Below are 16,698 nucleotides of genomic sequence, written 5' to 3'. Positions count from 1 at the left end.
GCATGAGGGGTTGAACATTAGCAATCCAGGGATATTGCCCCCTTCTCCTCACGGTTACTGGGTCTGTGCAGGTCAGTAGATAAATCCCTTATGTGTATTGTATCTATATCACAGACAAAGACCACTTACCAAAAAAATCAACAAAAAGTAAATACTAACTCAGATGGTATCAGGCATATTTGAATGCAGCAAGCCAACAAACCATAACCTGTTTAATCCTGGAAAGACAAATCTAGTTGGTCGTTGCTGAACTTACCTCAAAAAGGTGTTGCAAAGGACTAGATTTTAGTTTTTCTTTGTTGCCAAAGGATTGGAAACCAACACCCAATAAGCCTTGAATAACAATTACATATAGAGTTAGACAACAGACCAGAGTATATTGACAGGTTATTTTTGTAAGTCTAGTCTTAACACTGTAACATTTTAAAAGAATATAATGGTGTATGCTACAAAAAGAAAATCAAAAGCATAACCTATTATTCCACTGCATAAACATCACCCAACCACCAGAAATATAATAGCTAGAAAATAGTAAGAAATACTATGTTGATTTCTCAATTCCTCATGAAAGGAATTTGTGTTTCTAGACTTGCATAGAAAATTATCTTTTACACAGCAACAAGATGTAAATGAGAAGCCACACAGTGGAAGCTGTCCAGCAATAGAACATGCTCAAAAGTCCTTGTTTTGCTTCCTCCCTTATTAGTATTATCATTTTAAGGACAGTAAGAACTAGGATACAACATAGAATTCCTCATACCACTCATGCAATGTTTTCAAGGGAAATTTTTCCTGCCTGCTTAGAATATGCAGCTTTTTTGAGCATCCAATTTGTCTTCAGGACTTTCCAAAAGCCATCTCAAAGGGAAAGAAATCCAAATCCCAATCTTTTCGTCTAAATGAAAAGACCCCATCCACTCCTTCAGTAATGCAGCAATATTGACCCATCAGCCTCCTAGATTATCTGAGACTGACTTTAAGGCCATCTTATTCCTCTGAGCTGACCAGGACTGATGTAAGAATAGGTATGCAGGTATCCCTTTGGAAAACTCTCCACAACTAAACAAACAGCACTGTCTCAATAACTTCCCTCTTAGAAACACTGAGTACAGAAGTATAGAATAAGTAAGAAGGCATGGCAGACTTAAAGAAGAACAGGTCAGGTTTTAGGAAATAAAATTAGTATTGTATTAGTAATCCTACTGAAAGGAAGTTTAGTTAAGAACAGCTTATTCTATGAGCAATCAGAGGTGGGTTTCCTAATGATCTCTTACATATTAGTGTACCTAAACATTCCACTATTCAATGCTGACTTCATGCTCCAGTCTTCAGCACAACTCTCAGTCTTTATTCAACCCAAACACATCCTTCCACACATTTTCTGTCTTTCCCATATTATCCCCAGACCTTGTTACACTCACCAGTTAATGGCAAGATGCAACCCATGTTGGAACTGATTCTGACTTAGAGGTGCTTACTGGTTAGCCAGCAGGTTAAACACAGAAGTTAACTTTCTCTCCTAGAGGTCAACACATTGTATTTCCACCCTTACTTGGCTGCCAACTGTCATAACGCTGAAAGAAATTCATTCTCATGGAAATATTTTTCTTTGTCAGATCTGGCTAAAGTTGCCCAATGGGTTCAAATTTATTAGGAGCAGAGTGACAGGAAGACAGATGGACAGATAGTGTGACTGCATACGCTTTGTCACCCTAAGAAACCTGCCCCAAAACTGCCTAAAGGCTGAGGGCCTCTTTGCTATGTTTCAGGAAAATATGTTTTCAATTCTTACATTTTAAAGCCTTTGACGATAGCAGCTGTAAAACCAGCTGACAGATCATTAATTACAGCACTGCTTCTGAGAATGGACCATTACAGTAATATTGCTATGCTATAATTCTGTGAAGCATGACCATTATTTGTTATAATACTGCCATATATTTGAGCTGAGCCAGTCCAAATAAAGAGGGGAGTACCTACTTTGAAAAAAATAGTTGGAACTACTAGGTCAAAAGCATGATTCTAGGAGTTGTGTGCTGCACAAATGGCACAGGTGTAAATAACAGGTATGTGATGGTTATACCTTCAGGAACCTTTATATTTAAATACATAAAATTCTTGATATCCAGACTTCAGAGTGCTACTTAGTATCTTCAAAGACAGACTGAATGAGGTCAGGTGAGAAGCCTTTTATCCACACAGCATTTCACTGCTTCACTGCCATTGCCACGTTCATTAGACAATAGTGTAATGATAAAATTATGTCTTAAGTGGCAAACACAAAAGAAATATGCAAGCATGAAATTTACTCAATTTTTGGTGAACTCATTCTGTATTCAGTTCTTATGAAACAAATCATAAGTGAAACAAATCTCTGTTATAAGCTACAGCTTCATGCTATAAGCTACAGAAACATGATCAGGAAAGACAAGCTGCAGGGGATAGAACTTAATAAAGGAAAGAATGTTTTATTACCGCTCTCACAGTCCTGAGAATGTTATACTGCACTGTCTAAAATCCAGGAACTTAGTCTACAAGGACAACAGGTAGAACTGAATGTATTTTAGTTATCTACACTTACAAATCTGAATATAAAAATGGAGTGAAAGTAGGGTATTGACTTTAAATTTATAACCCAGTTCTGTTCATATAATTGATTTCTCGATGTGCCCAAAACCAGCAGTACCATTGAAACTGAAGGGGGCAGAAAAAGGGCTGGAATAAGCAAAAGTGACCACTTGAAAGACATTGCACTTTGTGTTTGCCATTTAAACATAAATAAATGGACAGTTTCCAGAGCCTACTGCAAAAGAAGTGGGGATTTTTATAGTTTTCAGAGGTATACCAGCTTTCAAGAATGAGGAAGTAGGCATGATTGCCTTTTTTTAAAATGCCTGAAAAGATTGTAAAACCAGCTTTTTGGGGGAAATTAGAAAAGGAGAAGAGAATATAGATAATTTTAAAATGTAAGATTAACAACAGAAGTCAACAAAGTTGTCAATCCTATGGATGGGTCAGTTGCCATAAGAGAGGGATAGCTATAGATCCAGCAATGGGACATAAATGATCTGTGGTGTAGCAATAAATATCAGTCCATGCATCCTCAGGCTGCACTTGAGAGGACTTTTCAGTCCCCACTGATCTGATGATTTCAGAAGAGATGGGGGTGCCTACGTGTGTGCATACAGGACTGATAGTCTTACAGTCCCTATTCACTTGCACATTCTCCATCTACACACCTCTCTTCTGCTACACTTTAAGGGGAAACCGAACATTTTGGGGAAAATGTAGGGATATCTCTAAAGATACCTCTCTGGGCCCCAATGTGCCAAAATGAGGTTGTTGTGGAAATTAATTACGCTCTATGAATAATGAGAAAAGGAACAACAACAATTAAAAAATAAAAGAACCCCAAAATCAAGCAACCAAAAAAACAAAATCCAAACCCAAACTAAAACATATAAACCCCAAACTACACATTTAGTCAGAGAGGAGCTACTGAGGGACAGTTGGATAAAAATGGTCCTTTTCAGCATCAGTACAGGACATACTGCTGATGGATCAGTCTGGATTGTTTGTTCAGATTTTTTAAGGAAATGAACTATATATTACCCCCATGGAAATAAGGTATCATTCCTTATGAGTACAGAGTGAACCCAATGGGCCTACAAAAACTGACACTGGAAACCCAGACCATACTATACAATAGAAAAGGGCACAGCATAAAAGAAATATTGAAACATACCAAACTGCATGCCCCAGTCACCAAGGTAATTTATCCTTACTACTTCATGTCCCAGTGCAACTTTGAGATTTGCTATAAAATTCCCTGGTAATGAAACAAAAATGATATTATTATTCAGTTGTAGGTAGTCTCTCATCCCTATGGAACAGATTTCTGGTTTTGTATCACCTGTATTCAAAATGAAGAGGAAAAGCAATCAGATGGAATACTTCACAGGATTTGCTAAAACCTGGCAACTGAAAGGAGCAGTAATAGTAAAAAGCAAGTTCCTTTCTGAGCAGGAAAAGAAAAGCTGTGCATCTCAGCAGTGCCACAAAGTGTCTCACAACAGGGACAGAAACATACAGAGGTGGATGTACATGCACATATTGCCAAGTATGAGACCACAAAAACCCTTTTAGAGTAATCTTGTATTCTCACAAGTAAGTGGCATTATACATAACTCTATCACAGTCAGGCACCTTCATACCAGGTTAGGCAAGCACTCAAAATTCACAAACTGCTGTTGTGATGCTAAAAAGAGAACATCAAGTCCTGAATCTCTGTAGACTGTTGGAGCAGTTCTGAGCTCTGCACTTAACAGACTATGCTCCAAATTTGTCAAATCATGTAAGGACATATAAATAAGTTCCAGATGCTCTTACAACACAAACCCTTCATCTCTCCCCTGAGCTTAGTTATAACCTTAGAATTACAAAGAAGAAATATCCACATCCCTTCCTCTATTTTCCTGTGCTTCAAGGGTAGCTTTTAATTACAGTACTGTTGTAAAGGATGCAGAAAGGTCTCTCTTCTTGTATTGTTATAACACTACATTATAGCTTGCAATTACTTCCAGTTCCATTCTCTGTAGTTAATTAATTGTCTTACTGTGGGACAAACATTGCTCTACAGAACTACTTCTGAAAGTAGGTTTTTTTTTTTTATGTTTCAAAGAATCCAGAAATTGAACATTAAAAAGCCCAAAATACATAATTTCACTCAACTATCTGTCATGGAAGAAGCAATTACTTTACATAATTAATAACTATACATGATGAATTAAGTATCATTAAAGCCTGATACATTATTAGATACACATATTTTGTAGGATCTTCTGCTACAACCTACTAGTTTTTATTGTGATACTAGGAAATGAGGGACAAATACAATTTTCCAAGTACCATTAGAGCACTGCAGAAGTAATTTATTAATTATTCTATTAGATATTAGAGCAACTGTCTCAGTAATACTGGCATAAAGTGATTAGCATATAAAAGCAAGCTTTTTGCAGGACAGCCACGAAGATATAACTATCTGAACTGCTCTGCAGTCCAGTACAAATTGAGAATTTGAAATTGAAAGGACTCTTATAACACCTCAATGAAAACTGCCTTGGGTGTCTTTAAAGACCAATTTTAAGCTACTTCATTTAATATCCACAGTTGTAAAACTCTATTATGTGTGACTTAATAAATCTGCCAGCAACACACCACGTTCTTTTCTTCCCTGCATAATTTTTTATGGTTTTAATTAGCAAGTGAAGCCTGACACGGCCACTCACACCCGAGGAGGGAGATGTCAGCAGTGCTCCCCTGTCAAGTGAGGCAGGCAGACAAAGCAGCCCTCCCAGGAGGCAGTGAAATGCACACTCACCTACTATGGTGGAACGCAGATGTCCTATGTGAAACTTTTTGGCAATATTAGGGGAGCTGTAACAGATTTTAACAAATAACGTTTGTTCAGTGGACAAAACTGCCAGATCAGCAAGTTAAAAGAATCCAACTCGTGCATCGAGAAGAGCTGAAATAAATGCCCTGTTTTTAATTTTCCCATAAGATTCCCCGATTAGCTTCTGTCCTAAACAGCAAAACAGGTTTTGCTATCCAACCAGCTTTCCCTCCAGTATCAGTTAACAGGCAGTGTTGTGGTCAAACCACCCCACAAACCAATCCAACAACAACAACAAAATCTAACCAAAGCCCACTTGTACTGGTGACAAAGAACCAAAAATACCTTCTCACTTTTTACAAGTTTTAGACATATGGATCATTCTCCTCACGTCTTTTTCAGAGATAAACCAGGATGAGAGATCTTGTGCACAAGGATCAGTAACCAAAATGCCATCTTGCCAGCAAGGCCCACCCCCACAAAGAAAAACAACTCTTTACATAATTGTTTGCTTTGATAACAAAAAAGAAAGTTCAGCTATGAAAATTCAACCTTCAAATTAAAGCCAAGTTCTTACTTTCCGTGACTGTAGAAGCCTGCAGAGGGAATATTACTCAACAAAAAAATTTATACATAAAAAAAATCTGAGTCAGCCAATTTTCATTCCATGAGTAGGCAACAATCAACAGAATTGCACTGGACAAAAATTTTGGGGGCAGCAATTAAGAAGATTTAGCCAGCCAAATGCCTGCCTGCTTTAACAAGTCAGGGAAGAAGATATTAATGTGCAAAAAGAAATCTATTCGTGCCTGGAAATTCAGATTTTGTTTCTTCATAACAAAATAAAAAGAAGCTGTCTTAAAAACTGAATGCTATTATGCATTAAATGAGAATATTCTTAATGGAGGGCTGTGTAAAGCATGAACTCCTTAAATACCAAAAACATGCTCTGGGAAAAAGCCTCAAATCCCTGAACATAATTTATATTCTACTTGGTGAATATATCAGAGTATCAAATACAGCTAAATATGATACTGGTTAATATGGTTTAACATCACAGGCATCATGCTTTACAGCAATGAATATCAACAGAAAGTATCAATCAGCAGACAAGGCACTTGTCTCACAGGACCCCTCAGATGTGCTTACCTGAACTCAATCACTGCCTTTTGTCTGGGAACTGTAGAGAAAAGTTCACTTTTTACTCCATACTCTGAGCCATCTTTCCACACCTGCTGCAGCACAGTCTAAAGTAAAATAAAAAAGAAAAAAAAAAGAACAACCAAAAGAAAACAAAAATTCACACAAAAGAGTTCCATCAACAGAAAGCATCGCCAGGAAAACTGTTCACCACCCACACCCTGTATTCACATTAGTAATTAGATGGCTGGTTTGCCAAACAAACAGAGTCTCATACACAGATAAAAATGCCACTAACATTAGAAAGCTGTATCTGATCAAATAAAAAATTTAAGAGAAATTGTAGGCAAAGTTTTGGTGAAAATTAAGACTGACTTTTGTGAAAACCTTCTACACTTTTAGTGCCAAAGAAAGGCAGCTCTTCCATCCTAATGTGCCCAAACAACTCTTCTTTCTCTCTCCCACCTGCAAGTCTGTAAGGCCAGTATGAATGATCTGTACTAAAATATGTCTGCTTTGAAAGTCTGGAGACTGTGCAAAATACCTTAAAATATTCCTCAAGACCATTTGTGTGAGTTTTGTCAGTAATGTGCTCATAGCATCAAGTCATCCCTACATAAACTGAAATGTGTAAGGTCACACAGGCCAATGCACTACAGACCTAATCTGTGAAGCTTCGGGACAAGCTTCCCGAAGACAACAGAAACCTTTAACAATGTGAAATAAGGTGGAAATCACACTTCATTCAGTGGAAATTTTTCTCATTTTTCTCACTCAAAAAATCACTTTAAAGTTTTTCTGCAACAGCTATTTTTTTAAAGAAACAGCATCTGAAAAAAGCCTTTAATTCTGTTCTTATTATGACACCTAAGAAGGCAAGCTAAACACAGACACAAAATTGACTTATAGACCTATTCTCTAATAGACATTGGCTTGGTTACAAGGTATATGTATACTTCAGTCAGGATATTGAGGAATACATCGTTCCTTTGGGATTTTTTTCCCCCTAGATTCTTTTTTTTTTAGCAAAGTATATAATGAAAGATCTATCAAATATTTCTATGTCAGGTAAAACCAAGAGTAGCTACAAGAACAAAACTTTTGACTTGTACACTGTAAAAACTCAAAGTAGATGTAAATAAGCCTGCATTTTAAAGCACAGAGAGAGGAAAAAGAAGAGTTATTAGTGAAGAAGATTATTAGTGAATGCAGTAGATGCATTGTTTCCTCACAAGAGGAAACTTTCTTGAGTGTTGTTTCAAATTCTAAGCCTACATAACAAATTAGCAACAGGGACCCTCAGGAAAAGCTTGTGAAAGACAATTTTACATAGAAAATACCTTCCTAAGACAATAGTAGGTATTCTATAGTTTTATACTGAGAACAAGTATTTTCACCTTAAAGCACTTGAAAGACACTACTCACCTTTGCTAATAATTCCCTGTTTATTGTAAAATTCACTGTTCCTGGACCAGCGCTGATTGCACTCACTACTGAATCACATTTTAGCTAAGAGAATAAAACAAAACATACTTTAAATGAAAACAGGTGAACTGGAAAACTGTCATTCAATCCACTGTTAATATTAATTTAATCCATTGTAAACATTATGATTGCTTCAAACAAATAAACAACATTTAAAGGGATCATTTCATCAATGCTCTTGGAAAAGGGACAATTTTATTATTTCCCATTCATGCTTAATAAGCTCTGAATACAACTCAGCTTGAAATGCCACACATATGTTCCACTTCAGACCCTGCCTGTTCACAAGCTGTGTTTTCTTTTGATTGGGAACAGTGGTTGAACTCCTTGCACAGACAAAAGCTGAAATAAATGTGACAACTTACACAATAGCTGCCAGCACTTAACAAAAAAAAAAAAAAATCAGTGACAACATTGTGGTACCCTGTGTCACAAAATAAAGATATTAAAGGTCAATTTATTAAAAATTTCATTTACAATTTCCATAAGGCACAGGTCTTGAAAATTCTGAACCCATAAGGCATATTTGGTGAACCAACACCTAATGTCAACAGAAATTTGGGTCTTCACAGGCCAAGAGCTTTGGATCTCAACCTGTCAGGCTTGAAAGTTTCTTATTAAACTAGCTGTCTTTCACAGTCAAGAAGTTGTCTAAAAAAAGGAAGAAGAGGGATGGAAACCATATGAAAATATGACACAATCACCTTCTCACTCAGTCAGCATCTATGAGAGAAGCAAGTTACACTCCTACTGAAGCTCATCACTGTTGGGATCTGTGATATTTAAATGCTCCTGAGATTGTAGAAAGTCTCTGTCTTTCAGCCCCGCTGCCAAAGAAGGAGTCGTAATCTGTGCTGGTTTTCAAGGTTGTTTATTTCTTATCTAAAATATTTTCTCTCTGACCTGCAGCAGGTCTGTCTCACAGAACAGTGTGCAGGGCTCTGCCCCTCAGTGGGATGTTACAAACATTCTATACTAGAAACTACGTGTGCTGTATTTACAATAACGTGCCAATATCCATCACACATGTTGAACAGTGTGGCCCCAGCCCAAACCAATAGAAAAATGCCAACAGCACAGTGAGACATGGAGGGCAAGAAGAAGAAAAAGGACAAGGCATGCCCAATTTCCCTCCATCTTGCCCCCTTTGAACCCCTCATCTAGAATCCTAAAATTCTACTTTTGCACCCGTGCCACACTAATTACCACTTATATCAAACACTCAGAGCCTGTAATTCATCCTGTAAGATTGAAAACTCTTTTCCTTGGATAGAGATCAGAGACAGTGTCTCTCGGGGCTCTGTACAGGGGGGTTCCTGACCCCCTGCCAGGGTCCCAGACCTTCCAGAGCAGCCAGAGAGGGATGACCTGGATTCCCACAATCACCATGAAGAGGAAATTGAACCCCCATGCTGGGTCTCCAGCTTAGACAGTGACCTACCCAGGAGAAATTGTAGCTAGCTTTGAAATTCTTTTATTTTCACAAGCTCTGCTAACAACAAATTCCAATGCTATCTCCCAAGCTATGTGAAAAAAACATTTACTGTGTTGACACTGAATTTTCCACCTTACTGTTTTACAAATGGGTCTTTCTACTTATGGAGCAGAGAGAAAACAGAAATACCCACTGGACTTTCTCCACAACATTTGTTCTAATAAATGTTTTCTACATAATTTGTCATTTGTTACATCAGTAGTTTTTAATAAGAGTGCTCATTTGTCCTCTCCAGGGCTTTAACCACCTCTTCTCCAAGTGTCCTGTGGTCCTTTAGTAACCAGATGTCCCTGTGCCCAAGGCTTGGACTAGGATGCCACTGTGCAGTACAGAAGCACTAAAAAACCCAACACAATGCCCCCTGCACAAAGAGGTAACAGTACAAAAATGAAACAGGAATCAGCCAGCCAAATGAAATCAAAATCCCAGGGAAACAAGACCCTTCTGACTTTCTAAAAGACAATTTTCAGTACTTCAGAGCACATTGCTTCATCTACTTATTGTCTCATAGCCCTACTATTTAGGCTATTTTAGTCAAGTGGAAAAACTTCCATCTCTTTTTGCCTAACCTAAATACCTGTATTTCAAATATTGTGGCCCATTTCCTCAGAAGTGACTAAGAGCATTCTGTTGAACCTTGAGGCACTGCATCAACTGTTTATCATGACAAAATCCAGTAACTGCCTGCATTTTTCTCTCTCTGCTAGTTTCTGATACATGGTTATATTTTGCTAGTTTATACACTGCTTACCTTCTTTGGAGATGACATGACCAGTCTAAACAAGTTAAACTAAATGCATCTCATTTATTCACCACCCAACAAAAAACTCCTTAGAGATGATGGATTTTTATTTTCCTTTGTCTAGCTGGCATAGTCTATTTAGTTTGGGAGCTTATATTGATGGTCTGTTCTTCTTTACTGTTAAAATTTCTACTCCACTTCTTTAGCTGTAGGGCTAAATGTTTCAGGATTATTTAATTATTTACTGAGTCACAAACAATAAAGAAGGGAGGAAACCTGCAGCTTCCTAAACCCTGGGAATAGCAGCTGTTTTTAAAATGACACACAAGAAAAAAAAAAAACAAACAACTTGTTACTGTGATGATACAGTCATTGAAACAAATTGAGAAGGAGGCTGTCAAATCCTTGGAGGCTTTTAACACCTCACTGGACTTCAAAAGTCCTCAGCAACTTCATCCAAAATACCTGCCCTGGGGAGGATATGGGAACTGATAACTTCCTGAGGTCCTTTCCAACCTGAATTATTTCATGTTTCTAGATCATTCAGTTGTTTCAGAATTTTTTGGCCGTATATCTGTGCATCATCACTTCTTCCACCTGAGCCATATTTATCTTGCCAGAACAGGTCCAAGACAAGGATAACTTCAACATCTCAACACCTCAGCAGTGAAGAATTGCACGAGAAATAGTTTAGCTCCTCACTATATCACAACTGGTTTTATTTGTCCTTTTTTCAGTATTAACAGCCCAGCTACTGCCATTTCCCGAACTAGCACACCTGAAAAAACTGCTCTTCCAAGAAATCTCAATTTCAAGCAGATAATGATTTGAAAGTTAGGCCTGTTTATCCCACAGGCCAACTTTATCCATTGGCTTTCCAGAGCTGGGTTTTGCAGTCTTTGGCTTTCCAAGCTACCACACTTTCAATTTCTTCCTCAAGTGCTGGGCAGCAGCACAGACCATGGCACACCCCTTAGGTACCCACCTAACTTCACCAGCACTGTTTACTTCAGACTGTTTGAGAACAATAATTTCATGAGAACCTTAAGCAAAGCTGCTTCTCCAATCTCTGTGTACAATTACAGTAAGTACAGCCATCAAACTGAAAGAATACTTTTTTATCTTATTATGCCCCTTACATCTCTAGTCTGGAAGTTCATTATTACGTACACATGTGATTAATTCATTAGCATACCCTTTCAGCAAGCTGCTGAGCTTGAAGATGCAGGTCTTGTGCTAAGCAATCACTAGAACTGTTTTCTTTTACAGAAGCAAGGGAGAGCTGGAAATCAGCAACATTCCTGGGGAAAAAAAAAACAAAAAAGAAACAACCAACATATGAAAATCAGGAAAAAAAAAAAAACCTGCTGAAATGCTGGGGAAATTTGGCAGATTCAAGCTGACTCTGCATATGACAAGTGTAATTGCCAAGCATAACCCAGCCACAAATATCTGAAGATTCACTGTATTTAGAAAGCTGGACTAGAAGCCCAAATATCACTTTTACTCTAATACAATCAGAAAGTAGATATGGTGAGAACACCATCTCAGACTACACAAAAACCATGCTCATGAATAAGTAAAATTTACTTGCTAACATTACTGCAACTCTTGAGCAGGACACTGAAAAAAACCCCATGTAACTTCAAATTGGTTCTATGCAGTTTCACATTCAGATCACCAGTGTTGAAGATTTGCCATTCATCCACTGCCAGTAATTTGTACAGGCTTGTAAGCAATTATATTTACTTTGAGCTTTCTTGAAAAAATACAAGCATTTAATTCGATTGAATGATCTAATAATTACATTGGCATAAAGAGTTTGGGGGTTTTGTCTGTATTTTTTCCCCTAAAGTCTTGTTAAGCTTTTGCAATAATAGGCATGACATAAAATAACAAAACATGACCAATATTGTAAGGCAAAACGTAAACAACTACCGTTTTTTGGAGACAGGAACTGCAGATATGGACTTTATTAAATTCTCTGGTGGCAGATCCAAAACTTTTGAAAGCTAAGTTGAAAATAAAGAAAAAAGTGACTTAAGCAAAACGACAACGATCCAAGGAAAAATATTACTCCCTGTTTAAATAGCCACGGGGATGCACCTTTTATATCTGAAATCTAATTTCAGCCCAAGTGGAAAAAAAAAAAAAAAAAAGCAAAGACTTCTTAATTATTATGACCACTACAATAAAATACAAACCTAAGAGATGCTAAATGAGTCTTAGAAAAAAGGCAAGGCAAAACACCACAGAAAGTTGATTTTTTTTTTTTTTTCTCACGAAGAATCCCATCGAAGCCTTTATGGACTGAAGTAGTCACGGAATGACAGAATGGTTTGGATTAGGAGGGACCTTAAAGATCATCTCGTTCCAACCTCTGCCATGTGTAGGGACACCTTCCACAGCAGGCCAGGCTGCTCAGGGGCATCCACTGTGGCCCACAACACCTCCAGGGACGGTCGCGATCCCTTCCCTCACTCCCTCCCTCACAATCCCCGCGGGAACCCCAAAGCGCGCCACGGGCGGGGCGGGGCGCGCCCACAGCGAGCCGCCCGGGCAGGGGGGACCCGCGGTGAGGGCACGGAGGGGACACCTGGCTCAGGGGGCACTCCCGCTCCGCGCCAGCGTGGGAAGGAGCGGTGCGCACCTGGGAAGCAATGCTCCTCCGGAAGGAACCTGCTGCCATGGCCACGCCGCCCGGCGGAAGCTCCACGGCCGACCCTTATCTCCCCCTCCCCGCCCCGCTCCCTTCCGCCCGCCCAGGGGCGGGCTGGGCCGTACCATTCTCAGGCTACAGAGTGGGCCGTACCACTGCTCAGGGAAAAGGCGGGGGGGGGCAGTGGCGCGGGGACGCGCAGAGAGGTGGGTGGTGCGTCGGGAGCGCGCGTGCGCGGGAACTCCTCCTCCTCCTCCTCCTCCTCCTCCTCCTCCTCCTCCTCCTCCTCCTCCTCCTCCGGCTCTCCGGCACCGGCGGGCGAGGGGCGACATGAGCACGTGCTCCGTATCCAAGGTGAGGAGCGGGAGAGAGCGGGGGGGGGCTCCCCAGGGAGCAGCGCGGCCTGTGCGGGAGCTGGACTCGCGGCGTCGGCCGCCGCGCCCTGCGCCTGCTCCTCTTCCCGCCTCCTCCAGCCGCTGCCCTTCCCGCCTCCCCGGTGCCCAGGCTCCCGGTTGCGCTGTTCCGCTGCCCGCCCATTCCCAAAGCCTTAGTGGCTCTTCATCCGTGCCCGGCCTCGCTTTGCCCAAGGCGCTGTTTGTCTTCTCCGCAGTCCCTCAGAATCCCGGAGTATCCTGGGTTGGAAGGGGCCCACAAGGACCACCGAGTCCAGCCCTTATCCCTGCAGTCCTATAGTCACACCGTGTGTGGTGAGTGAGCCCGCAGTGCCACCTGCCCGCTGCCTTCCTGGCACAACGAAGCCCATTCCTACTTGGAGTAAATCTCACCCAGAACGGAGCCTGGGGTGTTGTGGCTCTAGGTTTTGTCACTTCCAGGTAAAGTCTGGTGGCATTGCTTGCTGCCAACACTCATTGCTTCACCCACCGACCCTCCCCCCCACCAAAACTAATTCAACCAAGAAATAGAACTAAAAGTGCATTCCCCACCACATAAATATCTGTTATTGCCTTGATCTTTCTGAACTGGAAGTTTTTATGTGGGGTGTGTTCAGAGCGGGCAGTAGGGATAGTGATTTCATCAGAGCATCAGTGAATAGCGAGACTTGAAATGTTGGATTGAAACACTTCACTTCTTTCATCTCTTGCTTGATCATGCAGTGAACAACAGCCGTGGTTCACAGCGTGTGTTTTATCAGCACAGGAAAACTCCTGCTTCTCACTGTTTTTCACTGAGCTGTGATACGCAGCTGCATCCTTTGGTGAGGAAGGCACTGTGCAGGTGATTACTTCCAGAAGTGAAGTGCTTCCAGACAAACTTAAGAGTTGATCTGAAACAGCTGGATTTCATTTTTGACAGTGGCTGTTGCCTGATAGTTTGGCAGTGAATCATGTCCCTTCACCTTGCCTCCCACATCTTATGTGTAATACTTCTTTGCAGTTTTATATTCTAGTTTTATTCCCTTTTATTCTTAGCCATATTTAGTGGTGTGGAAAAGCCAATGCTTGCAAAGCATTCAGCAGTATTTGTGTTTGGTTTGATTAAGCATCCATTCTTCTTTTGTGTATAGGATTTATACTTCCTGTGGCCAATTCCATTTGTGCATGTAGCAGCACAAATAAATCTGTAGGACACCTTTTTGCAGTGAAATTGTTCCAGAGTGTTTAGCACTTGTTGAACAACCGCTACTTTTGGCCAGCTGTTTTTAAATGGTCCTTAATATAGGTGGTAAAATGGAATGTGTCTGAAGGCATCTCCAGTTCGTGAGGCTGTTTTTTCAGAGAGGGTCAATAAAAATGTTGGTGTTTTACTGCAATTTCTTATTTGTGTAAGAAAGGAAATAACATGTCTGAAGTCACTCAACAGACACGTGATGAAAATTGAACATACATACCTCTTGTGTTTGATTTTCTCTACGTCATTCTTACTCTAGTGGCTGAACTATCCTAGGTTGAGTTGAGCAATCCTTGTGTAAGCATCTCCATTGAGAAATAGGGGATTGAATCAGTCTGTTTATTTCCAGGACTTAGGTGTTTCCTTCCCCCTTGCTGCAGCACAAGAACTTCACATGAGAGTTGAGCAGTGCAATAACTCTTCAAATGAGATGAGCTTCTGTAGAGAGGATGGGGGAAGAAATTTCAGATTTTCTAGAAGAAAATGAAAAAAATCTTCAAGAGCTCAAAGCTTAATACTTGTGTGATGAAATAGGTCTAACTGGGTGATGGCTGGTCTCTACAGGAATTCCTTGGAACAGAGGGTTTTATTTGAACCTTTTCCCAACCATTTGTCATTCTGCTTCTAACCACCTACTTTTTTTGAGTTGGGATGCAGTTCACTGTGGCTTGGGCATGTCATTTCCTTTATAAGTGACTTAATAATGCTCATTGCATTATTCTGGATTGTGTTTTCCATTCATCTCAGCCTCTTGCCTTTTGTTTTGTATTTAACTGAAACTGTACTGAGAAAACCATACTCATGTGTCCCCAGGGAATAATTTCCTTTTAATTCTAAACCTGTTGGAGGTTTTGAGACATTTAAAGAATCTACTGCTGGCCCAGTTGGTGGTTGAATTGCAAAACACAGTGGAAAGATGAAAAAGTCTGTAACAAGTGTGCTGGGTTACTGCTTCCACTAGTGTTCCAGCTTGAAACACAAATACAAAGGGGCAATATGTAACTTGATATTCTTAAGAGGCTGGCAATTCAGTGCAAATTATTGGTTTAATGGAGCACTGAAATAAAAGAACAATAAAGTGGCCTCTGGAGCCAGTCAGATTGATGCTTGTATTGAAGTCTGTTTGGGGTTTTTTTGCTGTTCTCTAGGGCTGCTTTGTTTTTAAACCAAGTACCAAGAAGAGAAGATTCTCTGATAAACCAGGTTAGTACGTTTTCATTTATGCTTCTGTTTTTGAGAAGGGTTAATCCTGAAAGGTTCATCATATCTGATTGGGTTCATATCATGAGTTCTGTCATAGCTGTGTGAGGTTTTTTCTTACTGCTTGATTGCTGAAAACTCATTTCTTCGGAGCAATGCAAGCAAATTATTGGCTAGAGTAAATGCTGGGTTTTTTTCATCTCCAGCAATCAAGATTGTATAGCCATCTTTGTCTTTGCACTTTTTTTTTACAAGAGAACTCCTCACCATGCTACCGTAAGTTTTTGCTAACAGACAAACAACTCACCTGAAGGTCTAAATGAGGCATTTTTAAGCTGTGGGAGTCAGAAATTATATCCCATCCATAAATCTCACATTCTGGGTATTTTGCCTGAGTTTCTTCTGGAAAAGAAGGAAGAAAAGCCATTTGTGACTTCTGTCCACTAGTACTTGCTGTGGACAGCAAATACTTGCTATACGTTTTCTCTAGATGTGTATGCACAGCTGTTTTCATTTGAGGACTGACTCTTCTTGGAACCAGAAATAATGTATCTTAAATAATTGCTATTTGAGACTCAGTTGGGAAATGTACTGTTTTTATTCCCAGGTTAAACTGCTTTTATCATCAGAGCTGTCAAAAGGTTTGATAATTTATAGAAAAAGATGGAGAGGAACATAACGAGGCCAGATTTTTGTCATTGCAACAACCAAGGCCTGTGCACTAATGCCACACTGAAATTTTACCCCTTACTGGATATTATATTTTTGCAAGATTAATTGTTCTAGTTAGCAAATGCTTTGAGGCAGAAAAATAAATTTGACTAGACTAGCCCTAAAAGAGAGAAGCAGAGGTGAGCTGGTTTGGCTTTTCACAGCAGTTGGTTAGAGTGGTGCTCTAAAACATGTACTTGGATGTGCATCTGTCCAGTCTGGAAGCCCAGTCCTGTTCCATT

General features: G+C 39.9%; 2 protein-coding genes across 8 annotated transcripts in view; one reads left to right on the top strand and one right to left on the bottom strand.

Moving 5' to 3' along the window:
- RARS2 (arginyl-tRNA synthetase 2, mitochondrial) overlaps nt 1-12,991 on the bottom strand; it is a 30,667-nt gene extending 17,676 nt beyond the window's left edge. For 2 of the 3 annotated variants that reach the window (XM_053937308.1, XM_053937306.1), the window contains exons 1-8: nt 12,908-12,991; nt 12,196-12,269; nt 11,453-11,558; nt 7,961-8,044; nt 6,545-6,642; nt 5,381-5,436; nt 3,746-3,829; nt 257-333 (exon numbers count right to left, since the gene is read on the bottom strand). In XM_053937308.1, coding sequence (XP_053793283.1) covers nt 257-333; nt 3,746-3,829; nt 5,381-5,436; nt 6,545-6,642; nt 7,961-8,044; nt 11,453-11,558; nt 12,196-12,269; nt 12,908-12,946 — 618 coding nt within the window. In that variant the 5' untranslated portion in view covers nt 12,947-12,991. Of the gene's footprint in view, nt 1-256; nt 334-3,745; nt 3,830-5,380; nt 5,437-6,544; nt 6,643-7,960; nt 8,045-11,452; nt 11,559-12,195; nt 12,270-12,635; nt 12,728-12,907 lie in introns of those variants that run through there. The other variant, XM_053937307.1, reaches the window with a different exon arrangement.
- Nucleotides 12,992-13,212: 221 nt separating this feature from the next.
- ORC3 (origin recognition complex subunit 3) overlaps nt 13,213-16,698 on the top strand; it is a 34,872-nt gene continuing 31,386 nt past the window's right edge. For 2 of the 5 annotated variants that reach the window (XM_053938288.1, XM_053938289.1), the window contains exons 1-2: nt 13,221-13,270; nt 15,694-15,748. In XM_053938288.1, the coding sequence (XP_053794263.1) occupies nt 13,247-13,270; nt 15,694-15,748 (79 nt within the window). In that variant the 5' untranslated portion in view covers nt 13,221-13,246. Of the gene's footprint in view, nt 13,271-13,506; nt 13,624-15,693; nt 15,749-16,698 lie in introns of those variants that run through there. The other 3 variants (XM_053938287.1, XM_053938290.1, XM_053938291.1) reach the window with 3 other exon arrangements.

The sequence above is a fragment of the Vidua chalybeata genome, chromosome 3 (genome assembly GCF_026979565.1).
Source record: "Vidua chalybeata isolate OUT-0048 chromosome 3, bVidCha1 merged haplotype, whole genome shotgun sequence".
NCBI lineage: Eukaryota > Metazoa > Chordata > Aves > Passeriformes > Viduidae > Vidua > Vidua chalybeata.
This window is presented reverse-complemented; position numbering and strand designations above follow the sequence as displayed.